Consider the following 21,171-nt stretch of genomic DNA (forward strand, 5'->3'; position numbering starts at 1 on the left):
GGAGAAATTGAGTGTCTGGTCATGGATAAGAGGGAAGCATATGTCAGGTAGAGAGAGCAGGAGTCAAGGATTTTTTCAGTACGCATTCACGGGTTGAGGGTATCACTGGTTGTGCCTGCATTCATTACCCAACACTAATTGCCCAGAGGGCAGTTACGAGTCACATTTCAACTCTCCCTCCCACTCTGCCGAGGACATGGAGGTCCTGGGCCTCCTTCACCGCCGCTCCCTCACCACGAGACGCCTGGAGGAAGAACGCCTCATCTTCCGCCTCGGAACACTTCAACCCTAGGGCATCATTGAGGACTTCAACAGTTTCCTCATTTACCATTCCCCCACCTCACCCAAGTTCCAAACTTCCAGCTCAGCACTGTCCCCGTGACTTGTCCTGACTTGTCCTACCTGCCTTTCTTCTTTTCCACCTATCCACTCCACACTCTCCCCGCCCCCGACCTATCACCGTCATCCCCTCCCCCACTCACCTCTTGTACTCTATGCTACATTCTCCCCACCTCCACTCTCCTCTCGCTTATCTCTCCACGCTTCAGGTTCTCTGCCTTTATTCCTGATGAAGGGATTTTGCTGCTCCTCGGATGCTGCCTGAACTGCTGTGCTCTTCCAGCACCACTAATCCAGTTACGAGTCACACACATGGTTGTCGGTCTGGAGTCACATGTAACCCAGGCCTGGTAAGGAGGCAGTTTGCTTCCTTCAAGACCATAAGCGAACCTGATGGGTTTTCCAAAAATCATCGTCATTTGGCTTTTAATTCCAGATTTAAAGTGACTGTCAAGAAGGGTCTAAAGCCAGTAGGAGTATACATAAGAGGGAAATCCAGAGGCCACAAAGGGGACATGAGATAGTTCTGGCAAATAGGGTTAAGGAGAATCCAAAGGGACTCTATGCATACATTAAGGACAAAAAAATAACTCAGGAGGGTTTTGGGTCACTTAAAGATCAGCAAGGTTGCCGATGTGCAAAACCACAGGAGATGGAGGCGATACTAAACAAGCGTCGTGCGTCAGTCTTGACTGTGCAGAAGGATATGGAAGCTAAAGAACTTTGGAAATAAACCGTGACATGTTGAAAAGTGCCTGCATTACAGAGAAGGAGATGCTGGAGTTCGTAAACCCGTAAAAGTGGGAAAATCTTCAGGACCTGATCAGATGTACCCGAGAACTCTGTGGGAAGCGAGTGAAGTGATTGTTGGGCCCCTTGCTGGGATATTTGTATCGTCAATTGTCACAGATGAGGTACCGGACGATAGGAGGCTTGCGAATTTGGTGCGATTATTGACAACATTTAAGAAGGATGGTAAGGAAATTCTAGTGAGCCAGACTTCAGTGGAGGGCAAGCTGTTGATAAGGATTATGAGGCACAAGGTTTGCATGGATGTTGAAAAGCAAGGACTGATAAGTAATAGGCCACATGGATCGAAGCATGGAAAGTTGAGTCTCACTAAATTGACTGAGTATGTTTGAAGAAGTGACTAAGAGGATTCATTGCGGCAGATGTGTATATTGTTGGTATGGACTTCAGTAAGACATTTGCCAACTTCCTGCATGGTAGATTGGTTAACAAGTTTAGTTCATATGGAATACAGGGAGATCTAGCCATATGTATACAGAATTAGCCCGAAGTCAGGAGACAGAAGGTGGTGGTGAAGGATTGTTTTTCGAAAAGGAGGGTTGTTACCATAGGTGTGCTACAAGGGTTAGTGCTGGCTCCACTGCTTTTCAGTATTCACATAAATCATTTCGATGTGATCATTGCAGCAATAGTTGCTAAGTTTGCAGATGAAACCCAAAATGATGGTGTAGTGGACAGCAAAGAAGGTTTACCTCAGAGTACAATGGAATCTTGATCAGATGGGCTGATGGGCTGACAATTGGCAGGTGGTTTTTAATCTCGACAAATGGGAGGTGCTGCATTTTGGAAATGCAAATCAGGGCAGGACACGTACAATTCATGCTAACGTCCTGGGGAGTGTTGCTGAACAAAGAGACCTTGGAATGCAGGTTCATAGTTTCTTTAAAGTAGAATCGCAGTTAGGTAGGATAGTGAAGAAGGCATTTGGTAAGCTTGCCTTTACTGGCCAGTGCTTTGACTATATGAATTGGGTGGTCATGTTGCTGCTGTACAGCACATTACTTTGGCCATTTTTGGTGTACTGCATTCAATTCTGGTCTCCTTCCTTTTGGAAATATATTGTGAAACTTGAAGGGAGTCAGTAAAGATTTACAAGGATGTTGCCAGGATTGGAGCTATAGGGAGAGTGCGAGTAGATTGGGTTCTCACAAACTTGGATGATTGGGTTATTTTATTCCTGCAGCGTGAGGAGCATATATAGTGTGCATAGCCAAGGTCTTTTTCCCCAAAACTAGAGGGCATGGATTTCCGATGAGAGGGAAAAGATTTAAAAATGACCTAAGGAGCAACTTTTTTCCCACAGAGGGTGGTGCATGTGTGGAATGAGGAGGTGGTGGAGGCTTTTACAATTATAACGTCTAAATGATATTGGGATGAGTACATGAAGAGGAAGGGTTTACATCGACATTGACCAAATATGACTAGTTTAATTTGGGATATCCCATCAGCATGGACGACTTAGACTGAAGCGTCTTATTCCATGCTGTACATCTCCGAGACTCTGACTCTATCTGACCTTGCACCAATATCGTATTAATTCATCATTCTCGGACATGCTAACCTATGTTGCTAGATATGACCGAAATGTCTTCATTTCAGCATTCTGAAACCTGCAAACACATCCTTCCATAACACTGACTCAGAGTCTCTCTCTCTCTGTCTATTTCCCAAATCCCTCCCATTTGTTGATGTTTAAACTGCTTCCCCGCCATCTAGTTTTAATTGCCCAGTTTCAATGTGAAGAACTGTCCTATATCTTTTCCTGCCTTTGAATGTTGCTCACTCAAGAGCATCAGCTTCCAACACTAAGAAGCTTAGAAACAGTGTTCAAAAAAGCATTGCTTGTGTTTTATTTGACTTCCCAGTGTCCTGCCCTGTGCTCCATGTTGGATAATGGGGTTTTAACAGTTTCGAGGCACACCTTTGTAACTTGCTCTGTGCCTATTCATTTAACGTCTCTGTTAATCTCTCTCTGCTGCTCATGTGCTCAGTACCATGAGGAATCCTCACAACTGTTAGTGATTCAGACCAGGCTTCTCATTTGCCTTTGACTGACATTTGACTTAACTCTAGTTTTTGTACGTTCGTGGAAATGCTGGGGATGGTTTCCTAGAGGCTGTGTTTTAAGCTGCTGTGGAAATTCAGAAAGACCAGAGGCTTTGGTGATCCAACTCTGGATGAAAAATGGTGATTGTAGTTACAGCATCTGGATCTGCAACATGACTAACAAATGGAGCAGAGGCTGCAGAGAGGGGAATCTCTGCAAAATGGATTGAGGGAATTACATTCAGATCAGCCATGGTTTTGAAGAATGTTGGAGCAGGATTGAATGGCTCGTTCATGCAACTTATTCAGATGTTTCTGTTGGTATCAAGCAAATTCCTCTTATCTCCCAGTGTCTCACAGTGGTGGGTAGTGAGTCACCTCCTCCTGTTCCTGTGGAACAGAAATATGGGCCTCACGAGCCTCCAGATTTCCCTGTATCCCAGTATCGAGCAGTTCAGTTACTGCCTCCAGTTCCTGTGTCCCAGTATCGAGCAGTTGAGTGACTCCTCCTGTGCCTGTGTCCCAGTCTCGAACAGTTGAAAGACTGCCTCCTGTTCCTCTGTCCCAGTCTCGAGCAGTTGAGTGACTACCTCCTATTTCTCCCTGTTCCTGAGCAGCAGTTTCAATGCTCTGAATGATGTCACAAGGTTAAGAAAGGACTTGATAACAGTGAATTTCAAACTTGGAACAGCATTACACAAAGGTATCTAGAAACGTCTCCACCAAATATTATATGCAGCTCGTCTGTTATTTTATTCCTGTCTCCTTTTATAAACAGGGTGAATCATATACAACAGTGCAGTGTTCCGACAATACTCCCATATATAGGGAAGACAGATCAAAAAGATTGAAAGTTTTATGATCTATCCCTCAGCAACTCTCATTCATTCCATCCAAACCTAGTAAATGTGCCCTTTTATTGTGTTATGTAAAATAATGTAAGGAACTGGTTAACTGAACCTGTTTGTTTGGTGACTGTGATTAATGTCAGTCTCCATGGATTCTAATTATCCCAGTGGAGAGTTTCCATCTTTTAATGATGAAAGAGATCGATTCAATATGTTATCCCATGGTATGGGCGGGAGCATCACCGATAGCACTAACAGGGATTGGCTGCTCCAGAGAGAGGAAGAGATCAGAAACTGAGAACATTAGACTGGATAGTTCTAACAGTGGATCAGAATCTGAGAACAAGAGACTGGAAAGTTTCAACAGTGGATCAGAATCTGAGAACAATAGACTGGAATGTTATAACAATGGATCAGAATCTGAGAACAAGAGACTGGAAAGTTTCAACAGTGGATCAGAATCTGAGAACAATAGACTGGAATGTTATAACAATGGATCAGAATCTGAGAATAATAGATTGGAATGTTCCAACAATGGACAGGGGTTTGTCATATTATGTTTGGATTTTTTCTACATATTCTTGGTGGCCGTTATCATTACGGATGAAATATGTACTTTACATTATTCAATGCTTTTATTATCCTATCCTGGCTATTGTTGGTGTCCCTGGTAAGTTTCACTGTCGATATATTATTTGCATTAACTATGTGCGACTTGATTACTGTTCTTTTCATTTACACTACTCTGTAAGTGTTCACGCTCCAAACCACAACAACAACAGTGAACTTGTTCATTCTTTCTCGCCTTCTTTAGTTCTGGCACTGGGTCTTGTTGGTTGACATACTCACTTTCAGGTATGAACCAGGATTCATTGCATCACTGCCCTTGCTATTTAAATATTGAAAGCTTGGAGGTCACTGTCTTCTGTTCTGGATGCAAACTCCATTTCCTTCCTCTGACTCCATCTCATCCCTGACCAATAACTGAGGCTGAAACAGACGAGTCACAACTACGGTGATCCCTTTGGCCACAAACTGATTACTGACACCATATCCTGACCATTCCTAATTTTAACTATTGACAACTGCAGAATATACTTCACTGGTTCGTTCCATCTGCTGTTTGAACCTTCAGCTATGAAAGACAGTCTTAATAAAGCCAATAATCTGCTGCTGCTTAACCAAATCTGAGTCGGTATTCCATGGCTTGTATCTAAATGCAACCAAAATCCCATCATTCCTGTACGGATTGCTTTATATTGTTGTTGCGTCTGGCAATGTCTTTACTTTAATATTCACAAGCACATCGTCACCTCTGTCTATTACACGGTCCTCAGTCTCCCTCTGTTAATGACTCAAAGCCCTGTCAGTTGTTCACATTTAAACTGATTTCCTCTATGTCTATTCTCTCTCAAATAATAATTTTCATATCTACTGCCACCAACACACACAGACACACACACACACACTCACACACACACACACAATATCTTATCTCATATTTTGGCAGTGGAGGTACAGAGCCATACATTTGTGGGAGTCTATTTACTGTCACTTACTACATGGGTTACACATCTTACCGTGCAAGACATTTCTGTAGTGCAAGTATAGTAGCAATATACTGGCAAAGGTTTGCAATGGACCCCATGTCCAGGTAGTCCAGTTTATAGAGTAATCCACTAGCATGGTCTGCACAGCTCTCCATTCTGGCTAGTCCCTTGTCCCAGTATATGGAGTCTTGGATGGTTCTGTGAGGCAGATTCACAATTTGATGTAACTAACCATTTCAACTGATCTGGCAATAATTTTATTGAATGCTCCCATTCTTGTCATTGGACCCACCATTGTCTCACTTCTCCAGTTACTCCCACTCCCCTGTCTCCTTATCCATATTTTCACAACGTGTTATCAGTTAATTAATTGTTTGTTTTTTCTGTACCTTTCCCTGGTGTTGTTTTTTTCACTCCCGAGTATATCGAGTGCTGGCATTGTGAAGCTCAGAAACAATGCAATGGTATGTGGCAGGCTGTTGCTCCAAGTTGGAAAGGGGGTTCCAGCAGCTTTGAGACACGTCTTTGAAACTTGGTCTGTGCCTGACCTCTGAAGGCCTGTGTTTGTCCCTCTCAGTTGATTGTGCAGTACATAACATGAGGAAACCCCTCGAGTATTATTGTCAAGGAGCAGGAGCTGAGGGACATCTGACTGCCTCCTGTCATGGAAAGGTTAGTGGAGGTGATGGAGATGGTTTACTGGAGCTGCCTTAGACATTCAGGCAGACCTGAGGATTTAGTGAACCAACTCAGGATGGAGCATGGGGACTGTAGTTACAGCATCTGGGTACGCAACATGAACAACAAATGGAGCAGAGGCGGCAGAGAGGGGGAGCTCTGAAACCACAGAGTGTTTGTGGGGAAAGGGATCTGCCAAACCTGCCTGTGTTTTAACGAGGAGACACACATCCTTTCCCTCTCCCCTTTAAATACACCCATGCAAATTCACCCTCTACTTCTCGCATACAAACACATTCCCCCTCTATCACATGCACACACACTCTCCCCTTTCTCACACGCACGCATACCATCTCTCCCTCACAAAGACACACATAGTCCCCCTCACTCTCTCACAAACACACACACTCTCTCTCCCTGTCTAATTCCAACAAAATACGCCCTGCCCCAATTTAGAACTTGAATCTGTGGACCAAGTTTGTCCCTACCATACCAATTTTAACATTAATACAGCTCTGTTCACTTTTCCCAAAATGCTCCCCGACTTTACCTCCGTCACCTATCCCGCGCTCTTTCCCAACAGTAGGTCGAGTTTGTCCCTGCCCGAGTAGGACCCTCTACATGCTGCTTGTGGAAGCTTTCCTGAACACACTTAACAAGTTACGTTCCATCTTAGTTCTGAACCCTCTGGAAGTCCCAGTCTATGTTAGGATAATTAAAATCACCTATAATGATAACCTCATTGCTCCTGCAAGTCTCGCCAGTCTCCCTGCATATTTGTTCTTCTAATTTCCATTGATTATTTGAAGGCTTATAGTTCAAACACTATAACATTACCATCCCCTCTTACTTGTTTGCATTATTTATAAAATCTCATTGGATATTATCTCGGTTATTTCATCTTTAAATACTAGAGTGATACACGCCATAATCAGAAGTATTGGTATGTAAATTGTTTCCATTTACATCTCTTCCTCGCAGTGACTTTCACATTTTCAGCACTCCTTGTCAAGGCACAGTGGAGATATGGAGCTGTAAATGGATGGAAGCTGCACATTCTGTCAGTTCCAACATTGGCTGCAATTTTCCCCACACTGGGCTGCGATCTAAAACAGTGTTAATGAACAATGCAACAGCCTAGGTTTATAAATGAATGAACCAGTGTGGACTGCACAGCTCCCCACGCTGGACATTGAGCCCAGGATTATAGATCCAGCATTGTTGTGGGCTGCACAGAGTTTCACTCTGGACATAGCTGGATTGCATTCAGCTGTACACTAGCCGGATCTACACAGTGCTCCATCCTCATTTTGTAATGGATGGTATGGTTAAGTGAGTTGGATTGCGAATGTGAGAGAACTAAACATCTGGCAATGCCTTTATTTTGTGTTTTAATTCTTGTGAATGGCCTCTTCAAATACTGACTCATCCGGTTAGACCCATCCATCTGGATGAGTCGCGGTGACTGTTGTTACAGCACCTGTGTCTTCAACATGACCAAAAAATGGAGCAGAGGCTGCAGAGAGGACAGTCTCCGTAAAATGGAATGAGGGAATCACCATCAGATCAGACGTGGTCTTAGTGAATGGTGGGTCAGGATTGAATGGACCACTAATGCAATTTATTTATATATTTCTGTTTGTTCCAAGTAAACTCCCCTTCTCTCCCAGTGCCTCATACTCGTGGGGACTGAGTCGCCTCCTTCTGTTCCTGCGTAATAGGATCCTCGGGCCTCAGTAGCCTCCAGATTTCCCTGTGCGCCAGTTTTGAGCAGTTGAATGACTGGCTTCTGTTCCTGTGTCCCAGTCTCGAGCGGTTGAATGACTGCCTCCTGTTCCTGTGTCCCAGTCTCGAACAATTTAGTGACTGTCTCCTGTCCCTGTGCCCCAGTTTCAAGCAGTTGAATGACTGCCTCCTGATCCCAAGTTTGTGAAAATACATGTCCTCCTCCTGCTCCTGAGTAACAGGCTCCAATAGCTCTGTGCTCACCTGCTGCTCCTGTGGAATGGAGGTGAGGGACTGAATGGCCTCTTCACATTCTTTACAGCTTTTCTTGACTAAAGGCCTTTGTCCTGTTTCTGTAAAACAACATCAAAATCTGAATGATGTATTGTTGTATTTGACTGTCAGTAATTGAGCAAACAAGCCGACTGGCAGAATTCAGATGCTGAATAGCCTTCTCCTGTTCCAGTGTTATACACTGAAGAGTCAATAGACTCTCAGAGATGTAAAGCACGGAAAACGATCGTTCGGTCTGGTCAACCATACCGCCAAATATCCTGAATTAATCTCGTCCCCCTTGCCAGCAGGCGGCCCATCTCCCTCTACACACTTCACATGCACATACCCATCCAAATGCCTTTTAAATGGTGTAACTGTACCTGCCTCCACCACCTCTTTTGGCTGTTAAATCCATACACACAGCAGTCTCTGTGTGAAAATGTTGTCCCTCACGTCCCTTTCTAAATCTTTCTCCCTCTCACCTTAAACCTTTGTCTTCTAGTTTTGGACTCGTCTATCCTGGGAAAAGACATTGACTGTTTACTTTATCTATGCCCCTCATGAATTTATAAATCCCTTTAAGGTCCCCCCTCAGCTTCAACACTTGAAAATAGTCCCAGCCTATTCAAACTCTCCCTGTAACTCTAACCCTCCAAAACCTGCAACATTCTTTTAAATATTTTCTACACCCTGTCAATTTTGACAACGCCTTTCCGATAGAAGGGAGACCAGAATTAAAGGCAATATTACAAAAGTGGCCAAACCAATGTCCTGTACATATTTAACATGTCATGCAAATGCTTCGACTCAAAGCATGCACCAATAAAGGGAAGATCACCAAATGCCTTCATCACTGCGCTATCTCCCTGTGACAGCACTTTCAAGGAACGGAGAACCTGCACCACGAGTCTAGCTTTGCTGCCTCACAGGGCAGCGACCTGGGTTTAATTCCCTCCTTGAATGATTGGCTGTGTGGAGTTTGTACATTCTCCTCGTGTCTGCGTGAGTTTCCTCCGGGTGCTATATTTTACTCCGACAGTATAAGGATATGCAGGTAAAGGTAGATTGGCCATGCTAAATTGTGCACCGTACCCAGGGATGTGTAGGGGAGGTGGATTAGCCATGGAAAATGCAGGCTCAGAGGGTTTGTCCAATGGGATACTGTTTAGAGGGTCGGTGTGGCCTCGATGGGCCGAAAAGACTGTTTCTTAACTGTAGGGATTCGATCATTTCTATGGGGTTCCCCTTGATTCGCAGCTTTCGACAGCACCCTACCTATATGTCTTGCCTTGAATTGCCTTGGCAAAATGCAACACCTCATAGTTATCTAAAATAAACTCCATCTGCCACCCCTCGACTCACCTAATCAATGTCCCATTTTATTCTGAGATATCATTCTTCACTGTCCACTACACCACCAAATTTGGAATTATCTACAAACTTACTCACCATACTTCATAACTCAAGTGCAAATGATTTGTATAAGTGACAACAGGCAGTGGACCCACTATTGATCTTTGCGGCACGCCACTGGTCACAGGTCTCCAAGTTAATGAACAAATGTCCACTCTCACGGCCTGTCTCCAATATTCAAGAAAGTTTTTGATCTAAATGGCGAGTTCTCCCTGGATCCCAGGCAGACTAACCTTGCTAACCAGTCTACCATGTAGAACATTTTGGTTTTCATACTGAATTCCACAAAGACAACATACACTGTCCTGCCTTCATCAATCATCTTCATTACTCCCCCAAAAAATTCCACCGAGTCAGTGAGACGTGACCGCCAATGTACAAAGCCCTCTTCAGTCCTTGAGTTTCCAAATGCATATACATCCTTTCCCTCAAAACCTCCTCCAACAATTTAGTCACCATTGACGTCATGCTCACCGATCTATAGTTACCTGGGTTTTCCTAACTTTCTTAAATAATGACGCTATGTTAGCAGCCCTCCAGGTCTTTTGACACATCACCTGTGGAATAAATGATACAGATATATCAGCAAAATGCTGAGCAACCTCTTTCCTAGCTTCCCACATACTTATGGGGTACAACTGATCAGGTCCCAATAATTTGCTCTGCTTTATATGTTTTAAAATGTCCTACATCTCCTTGTAATATAGGTACTTTTCTAGGTATCACGATAGGAAAATTAGTGGAGATCTCAGTGAAATATATAAAACTCTGACAGAGTGTGACAGATTAGAAGCAGGGATGATAATTCCCCTGGCTGGGACGTCTAAAACAAGGTCCCACAGTATTAGGTACAGGTAGGGCACTCTGCATTGAGTTGACACGAAATGTTTGCACTCAGCTGGCGAACCTGGAGAATGTGCTCGCACCTGGAAACCAAGAATATAAATAAGGATTTTGAGACACTAAAGGAATAAGGGAAGAACAGGAGTATTGTGTGGAAATAACGGGCTAGCCATCATTATATTGAATTGGGTAGCAACTCGATGGATCAAAGGGACTACTGCCACTTCCTATTTCATAGCTTCGAAGGTTAATCACATTAACAGACATATTTATTGAGTGGGATAAGTGCATTGAGGAGATGTTTGAACATGAACTAGAATGGGGAAGGCGTAATGTATTGAATGACCTCCTCCTTTCCCGATGTTCATGTGCAATCTGTGGGAAAGCTCTGTAAATGTTGTCACAAGTTCTCAGATGTTAGGAAGGAGGTCTCTGCAGGGTCAAGAAGACTACGTTTCCATTTCCCTTTTTCCAGTACCGAGGCTGGGGCCGGGTGTTCTTCCAGTTTTATCCTTTAAGAACTCGGAGCAGTTTGATACAATAAAGTGTCTTCCTTGGCCGTTTCCGAGACCATTGAAGAGTTGATCACATGCCTCTGTGTCTGGAGTCACTTTTAGGCCAGACCAGGAAAGTACCGGAGATTCACTTCCTGAAAGTACATTGGGGAAGGAGATGATGTTTACAATCTACATTTATTCAAGGTCAATGTTACTGACATCAGATTTTTACATCTCGATATTTTATTAATTGTTTTTAACTTCCACCAGCTGCTAGAACATTAGCCTGGTCTGGATTAGCAATTGTTGTGGAGAAAATAGAGAGAATCATCTGGCGACGCAGAGAGTTCTTCAAGAAGTAGGTCTTTTATTTTCAAACAAAAAACCGTGATACTGAGAAAGCAGATTCTCGAATGCCCCCGACTTCAGGGTCCGCGGATTTTTATATCTTTGTTTTATCATGTTTCTGCTAGCTTATCAGCATGTCCAACTATATTAATCACAGTAGCTCACTCTAGCTACACAATAAACCAGTGATGTTAGTTCCTATTATCTCTTCAGTTGTATATTCTACTTAATGTTATTCTAATGTCATGGTTAGATATTTATTGCTAATTCTGCTACAGTGATCTTCAATTCCAGACTAACCTGTCATAATAGATATTTTGCTATTCCATCCGTCACAATAGTCTCCTGTCTCAAGCTGACTCTACAAACTACTAATTAGATATTTAATGTCATGTCCCAAATATTTATTGTCCCAATATTGTCATAATAATACGTAACAGAGCAACTTGCTTTTTTACTTGTGTTATCTCATCTCGCCATAATGACCTTTCAGCCTTAACCTTACTCTGTTAATTGGTGAAAGAACATTCTACTATTCTTATTCCACCTTGCCTTCCACACACCATAGATTGCTAGTGGCCTTCATACTTTAACTCTTCCCATGCTGTCATGTTCTTTATATTCCATACAATCCAGTGACATTTCCACAACAGCACCATCTCCACATGGGGACCAATCGGAAACCACACTGAGCAGATTATTTCTGTGCTGCTTGATTTCTCTGTCAAAAAGAACTCCCATCAATTTGTCTATCGTGATGGGACTGAGGGAGTAGTAATTGGTCAGACTGTAATTATTCTCCTTTTAGGAGACTGGACATAGTTGAGTAATTTTCCACATTGCCAGGAGATGTCAGAGTTGGAGCTGGAATGAAACAGCTTCCCCAAGGACACGGCATGTTGTGCAGCGTAAGTCTTCAGTCCTATTGCAGGAATGGTGTCAGGGCACATTGCTTTTGTCGTATCTACTGTGTGCAGCTGTTCCTTCATGTCATGTGCAGCGAATCAAATTGTTTGAACACGAGCATCTGTAATTCTGTGGGCAGCATGGCGAGGGTGAGGTAGAACATCAACTCGACGGCACGGTGGCACAGTGGTTAGCACTGCTGTCTCACAGCGCCAGAGACCCGGGTTCAATTCCCGCCTCAGGCGACTAACTGTGTGGAGTTTGCACATTCTCCCGGTGTCTGCGTGGGTTTCCTCCGGGTGCTCCGGTTTCCTCCCACAGTCACAAAGATGTGCAGGTCAGGTGAATTGGCCAGGCTAAATTGCCCGTTGTGTTAGGTAAGGGAAGGATGTAGGGGTAGTGGTAGGGGTATGGGTGGGTTGCACTTCAGCGGGGCAGTGTGGACTTGTTGGGCCGAAGGGCCTGTTTCCACACTGTATGTAATCTAATCTAATCTAATTGACACTTCTGGCTGAGGATGGTGCAGATAGTGCATCCTGGTCTTTTATAGTGATGTGCAGGGCTGTTGAATTATTTAGGATGGGGATTTTTGTGAGGCCCATCACCATTTATGACTGAATGTGGCAGAACTGCTGACCTTTGATCACATCTTTTGGTCGAGTGTGTTACCTTTAATTTATTAGCATCAGGTTTAGGTTCACGTGGTTCTGACCCTGACATGTTCACCCACACTCGTCACTGAACCATAGATCGTGTTGATGGTAATGGCAGAATGAGGAGCTTATCCCGGGCAAAATGTTACAGGCTGTGTTTGAATGCAGGTCTGTTTCTCCTGCTGCTGTGGTCTACAGCACTACATAAATACGCAGTTTTGAGCTGCAATGTCTGCAATGCAATTCTGCTGTCTGTCCCTTTGTTCAAATCGAGACCCACTCACCCATCAGCCCTGTACTCAGTGACCTACTCTGGTTTCTAATGTGGAAATACTTCCATTTTCATATTCTCATTCTGCTGACGGTCTCTCCCCGGGTCATGCTTCCAATCTGACACATTCTGCGAAACCAATTAACTGATTTTAATTCAATTGTTTAATTCATCTGAATCTTTTTTCCTTGAGTAATACGATCTTCTGTGTTTGAGGTGAATGTGTTTCCCTGTTTCTCTCCCTAACTATGATCTAAAGCTCTGTAGTGTCAGTCGTACCATCCTTATGTAGTTTCAGAGTCAATGAATTCTCTGGATTCCCAATCATCTTCACCACATTGTATGTTTCCTCTTTTGGTTTGATGCTGTCCCTGACTTGCCTTATCACTCATGGCTGCGTTGTCCTCCCATGAGTATGTTTCATCTCCTTTGGGATAAATTTCTGATATCCTCCGAATTTTCCACAGAAACTCCTGCTTTTGCTGCTCCATGGTCTTCTCTGCTCGGCTCCCCTTCCAATTAACTCTGGCCAGCTCCTCCCGAATGTCTTGGAGTTACTTTGCTCAATTATAATCGCATTACATCTAGAAGAGAGCAATTGATATAAACTGAAAGACAATGTTTTAAGAGAAGGCACGTGAAGAATAATTGATAAATTTCTTAACTCGCTACAAGGAGAGAAAGAGAGAGAGAGGATATAGATGAGGAAATGTGAAAATGAGAAAACTAGATTATTGAAGGAAGTAGATGTACATCCCTCAATGGTTTGGAAAGTCCTGTGTGCTGTGGTCCTTTGTACAGTGCATGTACAACAGAGTAATATGTTCAAATGCTGGGTCTGATGCCAGAAATTTTATCTCCAATAATATGACAGACACTAGCTTTGGAAAGAACCCAACAGGTCAATATATTTCATTCTTGGTAGAAAGGGGATTAACTGAAATAAGTTGGACACCAGAAGCAAGAATTTATAACACGCATCCTGATAAGAATGAGAGATAAGAGTAGAGAAATCAAGAAAGGGAGAGAACATTGAGAGAAGGGGTACATATCACTTTAGATGAGGATCAAATAATGTTTTAATGTTTTATAAATTATATACATCATATGCATCACTTTTCGTTAACTGTGTCTCCGTTGTTTATTTAGAATGTGTTGAGCACACATGAAAAATGGTACTTATCTGCACACACACATTTAGTAAACAGTGTATATAAAATCATTTTTTCCGTGATTGAAATGGTCCTGTTGTCGTGTTACCAGGACACATGAACACCAACTGACCACTAAAAGACATGACCCACTACCACTATGTTCCATAATACAGACAAAGAATGGCATCACTTTGACTGGAACAACACACGCACATGCTAAGACACGCAAGGACGTTCTTAGAGGAATGGTATTCTAACCAGACGTCCATCAATAAACACATCAATTTAAATCCTATCTACCTTCTCTTGTAAAATAAAAACGGAAATGACATCACCCACCTTAAGAAACAACGGCCTATAACTAGAGAGGCGGGACATACCACCAGCACTTCAGCGAAACTCTCACTGATGATGTCACCTAGTCATGATGACGAAACTTCTGAAAACAAACCTTCAAGCTCAGCGAGCTAACTTGCATATATATATAAATTGTAAGTTTTCGTTAACTAGTGGAATTTAGGAGTTCTCTGTCACCCACGTTTTAACAGATTATGATGTGAGGTGAGCTTTTCTGGGTATGTGGTTTTAATTAACCGAGGAGTTCAACATTGATGTCATAACATTTTGCGGCCTTGCTGTATGGGATTTGGACAGATTTGATCAGATGTGGTGTAGAAAAGGTCCCAGCAGATTCCAACACGTGGCAATTGGTGACCTAGATCTTCAAATATAACCGGTGGGAAAATTCATTTAATTTTGTTAACTGGTGGTTGGTTTAATTAAAAGTGAGAGAAATGGCTTTTAACATGCTAAAGAGGTTTCCAAATTTGCCAAGGAAGTTTAGAAAGACAGAAGGACTTTTTTTTTAGAATTAGCAAATCGGTTGGAATTCGGTTTAACCAGGGACAAAAGGAAATCTGAAATTGTAATGGAGATGGTCAAGCACTTTGGTGTGTCAGAGAAACAGGCAACTGCAGTCGAGTTAGAAAAAACTTAAATTGCAAATGTGGCAACTGGAGTTAGAAGATGAATAAAGGGACGGAAACAGCGAGAGAACAAAGAGAAAGGGAAAGAGAGGAAAAAGAGAGAGAGAATTTGAATTTCAGAAGTTGGGAATTAGACAAGGAAGTTAAATTAACAGGATAGAGATGAAGGGAGAACGTCGGGATGTATACAGCTATGTTAATACATTGCTATACTTCGGTTAGAAAAATGTCAAAATCTGTTTTTATTTCATTTGAAAAACAAAAATGACTCGGCTGATGGTATGTCCAGTGAACTTGTGGGTAATGCTAGTTCAGACTTAGCAGATGGGCACAACTAGTGAGCTATGTGCAGCGCTGTCAGATGAAGGGTCAAGAGATTAGGCTGATGTCAAACTGTCTATTTTGTGTGGTCATGCATTGGTACTAGAAGAATATAGACAGAGGTTCAGAAATATAGAGAAAAAACCAGGTCAGACTTTTGTTGTTATGAAAGAATTAACCACAGTCATTTTGATAGGTGGGTGTTGGCCTTAAAACTGGTTAATACCTGTGAGGCTCGAAGGGAGATTATTCTGCTGGAGGAGTTTAAAGATTCACTTCCAGAAACGGTAAGAATTCACGTGAATGAATAGAAAGTTCAAGAAGTGAGAAGTACGGCAGAAATGGCAGGTAAAAATGCATTGGTTCATGAGATGAAGTGTAGCTTCTGGGAGAATTTTCATCCGGTGAGGGATAGAAATTGGGAGAAGGTGAGATCCTACAGTGCAAAGTGAACAGTAGAGCAAACTGGCAATAGTTTAGCACAAATGAAAAAAAGAAGCCCATGGAGGTTGAAAGGAGGTGAAAGGCCTTCAGTATTCTCACTATAAGAGAGTGGAACACCTAAAATTAGAGTGCTGAGGGTTAAGAAGGGCACTGGGAACAAAAAAGGTGTTTTTACTGCTGTAAGCTGGGGGACACAGTGCTGGGCATTGAAGGAAGACATTTTTTGAAAAGATGTGGTAAAAGAGGCTAAGCCAGTGGCATTAGTGAAACTGGTAAAGGAGACCCCAAGTGGTGCCGAGGAGCTGCAGGAGAGTGCACAGCCGAGGCATGGGCTAGGTATGGAGTTACTACCTGATCTCTGTAAAGAATTTGCCTCTGTGGATAAACTTTACTCAGAAATGGCGGGGGGAGGGGGACGGGGAAGGGGAAGGACAATAAATTATAATTTTATGAGATACGACATCTGCTCAGTCTCTAATGGTTGAGAAGTGAGGCGCCCAAAAGGCACAACAGATCAGGCAGCATCTGAAAAACAGGACAATCAACATATCTGGCATAAACCCATCATCAGGAATGTGGCTTGGGGACAAGGGGGCTGAAAGATAAATAGGAGTGTTTAGGAGCTGGGCTGGCGGGAGTTTCACTAGGAAGTCTATAGGAAGATGTAAGAGGGAGTGATAGTAATATGTCGGAAGGGATGGTGCAGTGGGTAGGTGGGAAGGAAGATGGACAATTAAGACAGTTCAAGAGTTCGGTGCCAATTTGAACGGTTGGATCTGGAATGAGGTTGGGGAGGGGAGATTTGGAATTTGGTGAAGTTGATGTTGATGCTGTATAGTTTGAGGGGTCCAGCTATCCTACCACCTATCCACTTCACCCTCCTCTCCGATTTATCATCACCACACCCCACCTGCATCTACCTATCACATTCCATGTTACCTTCCACCCAGCTCAACCCCCACCGTCCTATTTATTTCTCAGCCCCCTTGCCCCTCCCTTGCCCCCCACTTTCCTGATGAAGGACTTGTGCCTGAAACGTCAACACGCCTGCCTCCCGGATACTGTCTGACCTGCAGTGCTTTTCCAGCCCCACAGTTTTCAACTCGGATCTCCAGCATTTGCAGTCCTCAATTTCTCTCCGCCCCTAATGGTAAGAGATGGAAGTATTTTCACTCTTTCTGACATGTTACTCAAGAGCGTGATAATTTGTCGAATGCGACAGCAATTAAGGTTGGGGGACAGAAACATCAGGTTGGAGTTCCAAATCAAGATTGGGGAAGTAAAAGTGAGAGTGAGTGACAGACTGTCAGTTCCAGGAATACACTTTATTCTTGGGGACGGTTTAGCTTGATCCAAGGTGGGAGAGACAGCCCTTGTGGTGGAGAAGTCAAATGAAAACTAGGGAACTGAGGAGTTAAAAGAAATATACCCAGGAATTTTTCCACTCTGTGTACGAACAAGATCCCACTGTCATAAGTTACAGCAGGAAGAAAAAAAAGAAAAAGACAAAGGAGTTGATGTTCAGTTAACTGACATGACACCCTGTTTGATGTAATGGTGCAGGAAAACACCTGAACGTGGAGAGAAACTGTCGGTTAGTTCAGAAGGGAAATGGGCCGAAGTGCACTAGATCGTGTTACCGGTAGCATACTGTGTTACGGGTAGCACACGAACTAACTGCAGGTGGTCACCTAGGTGTACAGAATCAGGCGAAGGTACAGAAGCATTTCTAGTGACCTGGAAAGCACAAGGACGTGGTTAATTTTTGTTTTACATGTCAGACATGCCAAAGGGTAGGTAAGTCACAGGCAGTAATGAAACCGCACCTTTGTTGCCAGTTCCTGCATTCGAAGAACCTTTCCCGTAGGTTATGACTAATTGTTTCGCTCCATTTTCTAAAATAAAAGTGGAAACCAATATTTGCTGACCATAATGTACGTGTCTCCCAGGTTTCCAGAGGCAATTCCGTTATGGAATGTTAAGGAAAAACGGGAGGTGGAGGGGTTGGTAGCTTTCTTTTCTCGCTGTTGCCTACCCAGAGGGATTCAATCAAACCAAGGGTCTTAAACCACTCAGCTGTTTACGGAAGTCATGGATAGCTTAGGCATACAACACTTCAAATCAAGGGCCTCCCAAACTGAATCCCAGGGAGCATTGAAGAGTTAGCATCAGACACTGAAGATCATGTTGGCCAAATGATTGGGATAATGGTGTCCCATTAAATTGCTTATCATCGAAGATGCCCCAAATAAATCTACTCCGTTTACTTCATTTCAGTTAATATTCATACATGAAGTGAGAGGTTTTTAAAAAAATTATTAATTATAAATTGACAGGACAGAAGTCGAAGATCTCACACTTGGATTATGGATGTGATTGAGGGAGAGAGAAAGTGAGGACTGCAGATGCTGGAGATCAGACCTGAAAAATGTGTCGCTGGAATAGCGCAGCAGGTCAGGCAGCATCCAAGGAACAGGAGAATCGACTTTTCAGGCATAAGCCTTTCTTCAGGAAAGGCTTCAGAAGTACGGCTTATGCTCCTGCTCCTTGGATGCTGCCTGACCTGCTCCGCTTTTCCACCAACACATTTTTCAGGTGAGGGAGAGATTACATTGAGTAGGTCAGTTAGCTAAACAGCACCAGAAGAGGGCACAGTATAGAGTAAAGCAGGTGGGGGTGACTTATTAGTATTGCCAGCAGTGGTAGGAAATCCATTTAAAGCCAGGTTTAGTGGCCCCTTTCAAATTAAAAAAAAAATGTTGAGTCAATTAAGCTGTCTGGTAAAAATACCAGATATGACAAAAACGTTATCGAGTATGTCATGTGAATGAATAATGCTCCAGCCACATTTATGACTCAGGAACAGAGTTGTGGCCAGATGAACAAATTGTGCAGTTTATCTCTATGACGTAGTGATCTTTAGCAAGTGATTGAAAGCTCACATGTTACAGTTGGCAGAGCATGTTGAACGATTACAAGAAGCAAAACTGGTAATAAACTTAAAGAAAACAGAATTCGCGAAGGCAGAGGTGATGTTCTTGAGACTTTACATTGGACATGGAAAGTTGATCCCATGGAACATAAAGAAGAAGGGCATTGAGCAATTTCCACGACCATCCTCGAAGAAAGAGGTGTTTCAGTTATTTGAACTGAATGGATTCAATCGGAAGTTTGTCGCAAACTTCAGCACCACCGATTGATTTATTAAATAAGAACACAGAATTGTGGTGGACAGAACAATGCCAGGAGGCATTTGAGAATTTTAAAGCAGATTTAATCACTGCATCAGTTTTAGCTGCACCAAATATTTTGAAATACTTTGAAGATTGTGTCTGATGCTCGGGATATAGAGCTCGGAGATGTATTGATGCAGAAAGATGATGATGGAATTGAATGGCCAATTGGCTACTTGTCGAAAAAGCTCAATATCCACCAGAAATAAATACAACATCGCCATTATTGAAAAAGAATTATTGAGTTTCGTACTGGCCTGACAGTATTTTAATGTTTACATGACAAATTGTCGGAGACAGTTGTGGACAACAATGACAATGCTCTCGTATTTTTTTGGGATATTTCAAGACGAAAATATGAGACTATTTCATTGCAGTCTTATGTTACCGACTTTAAAATTACAAAATTACAAAATGCGTATGCTGTGGGTCGTAAAAATTATATAGCAGATGTGTTATCGTGAATTTAAAGGAAGAAGTGTAGATAAAATTTGACTTATTCCAGTGTTATATATGTGTGCAGAATTAATATGAATAGTATAACTGAGATTAATGCTTTTGTATTTTATAAAAATGGGATTAAGAATTATAGGAAAAGAAATGAAGCCAACTTTTCATTCTGATGGTTCTTTTTTTTTCCTGAAGTGGGGAGACGTTATGAAGCCGAAAGCAAGTCTGGCCACTTTAAGACAGAACGGGTTTTGCTGAATAGAAAGTACAGCCACAGATGCCAGCTAAATGTCAGACTGTTCCAAATACAACAATTAGCTGAGGAATGGATACCTGAGTTTTGGTTGCTGTTTTGACAGCAATTCAAATGCAATCAAGGAGTTTAAATAACGCTGAGGATACCAGAAGCCAACGGAATTTGAATATTATTGTTTGGGCACCTGGAAAGCAATCACATTGTGAGAATTATTGTAACATGGGGAGTATATAAACCCAGCATTTTGAACACTAGAGGGAGAGCCACTACCATCCAACAGTAGAGTAACTGCTGTAGAGCAGAAGTGCTAACTGGCCATCTCCAACACTCTCTATCAAAGATACATGTTCATATCAAACCTACTTGCAGTAAACAAAACATGACCCAGGGAGATCAGAAGCTGGAAGAGTGAACACAGATAGAGGCTGTGTGGTCTTGAGATTGTAATGTTTAATATGTGGGTTGTTGGAACAGCATATTTTTACAGAGTTGCAGTCAGTTAGTAAGTAGTAAAGAAAAGAGGGGCTTGTATTTGTGAATAGTTGTTGTTTAGTGTTCACTATTAAAGTTAAGAAACTAACTTGTTATTTTTGTTTAAATAGTGGAATGTAGGAGATCTGCGTCACTCATATTTTAACAGATTACGAGGTGAGGCGAGCTTTTCTGCGTGTTTGGTTCTACTCCACTTTGTAAATGTCCATCCATGCTAATCCCATTTCCCTGCAGTTGGCCCATATCCTTCTTGTCCATTCCTATCACATATTTATAGAAATCCGTTTGAAATGTTGTTAATGTATCCCCCTCAACCACATCTGCTGGCTGCTCATCCATGTACTATCCCTCCGTGTAAAGAAATGGCCCCACAGTTTCCCTTTCATTCCTTCCCCTCTAACCTTAAACTGATCCCCTCTAGTACTTGATTCTCTACACCTTGGAAACCAATTGACCGCATTCACCCTATCCATACCCCTCATGATCTTATACAGCTCTATAATGGCCCCCCACCTCACCCCCCTCAGTCTCCTACACGCTAAAGAAAATGCCCTAGCTTTTCCAACCTCTCCCTATAACTAAGACCATTGGGTCCTGGCAACGACCTTGTAAATTTCTTCTGCATTCTTTCT

At 42.6% G+C, this 21,171-nt stretch overlaps 1 protein-coding gene across 1 annotated transcript in view; it reads left to right on the forward strand.

The window, feature by feature from the left end:
• The first annotated feature begins 4,499 nt into the window (after positions 1 to 4,499).
• LOC148135034 (putative G protein-coupled receptor 139) overlaps positions 4,500 to 21,171 on the forward strand; it is a 30,111-nt gene continuing 13,439 nt past the window's right edge. The window contains exon 1 of the mRNA XM_087985223.1: positions 4,500 to 4,713. Within this exon, the coding sequence (XP_087841349.1) occupies positions 4,536 to 4,713 (178 nt within the window). The 5' untranslated portion in view covers positions 4,500 to 4,535. The remainder of the gene's footprint in view (positions 4,714 to 21,171) is intronic.

The sequence above is a fragment of the Chiloscyllium plagiosum genome, unplaced genomic scaffold (assembly GCF_037043375.1).
Source record: "Chiloscyllium plagiosum isolate Xiang-an unplaced genomic scaffold, Cpla_swu_hap1 HiC_scaffold_51, whole genome shotgun sequence".
NCBI classification, from domain to species: Eukaryota; Metazoa; Chordata; class Chondrichthyes; order Orectolobiformes; family Hemiscylliidae; genus Chiloscyllium; species Chiloscyllium plagiosum.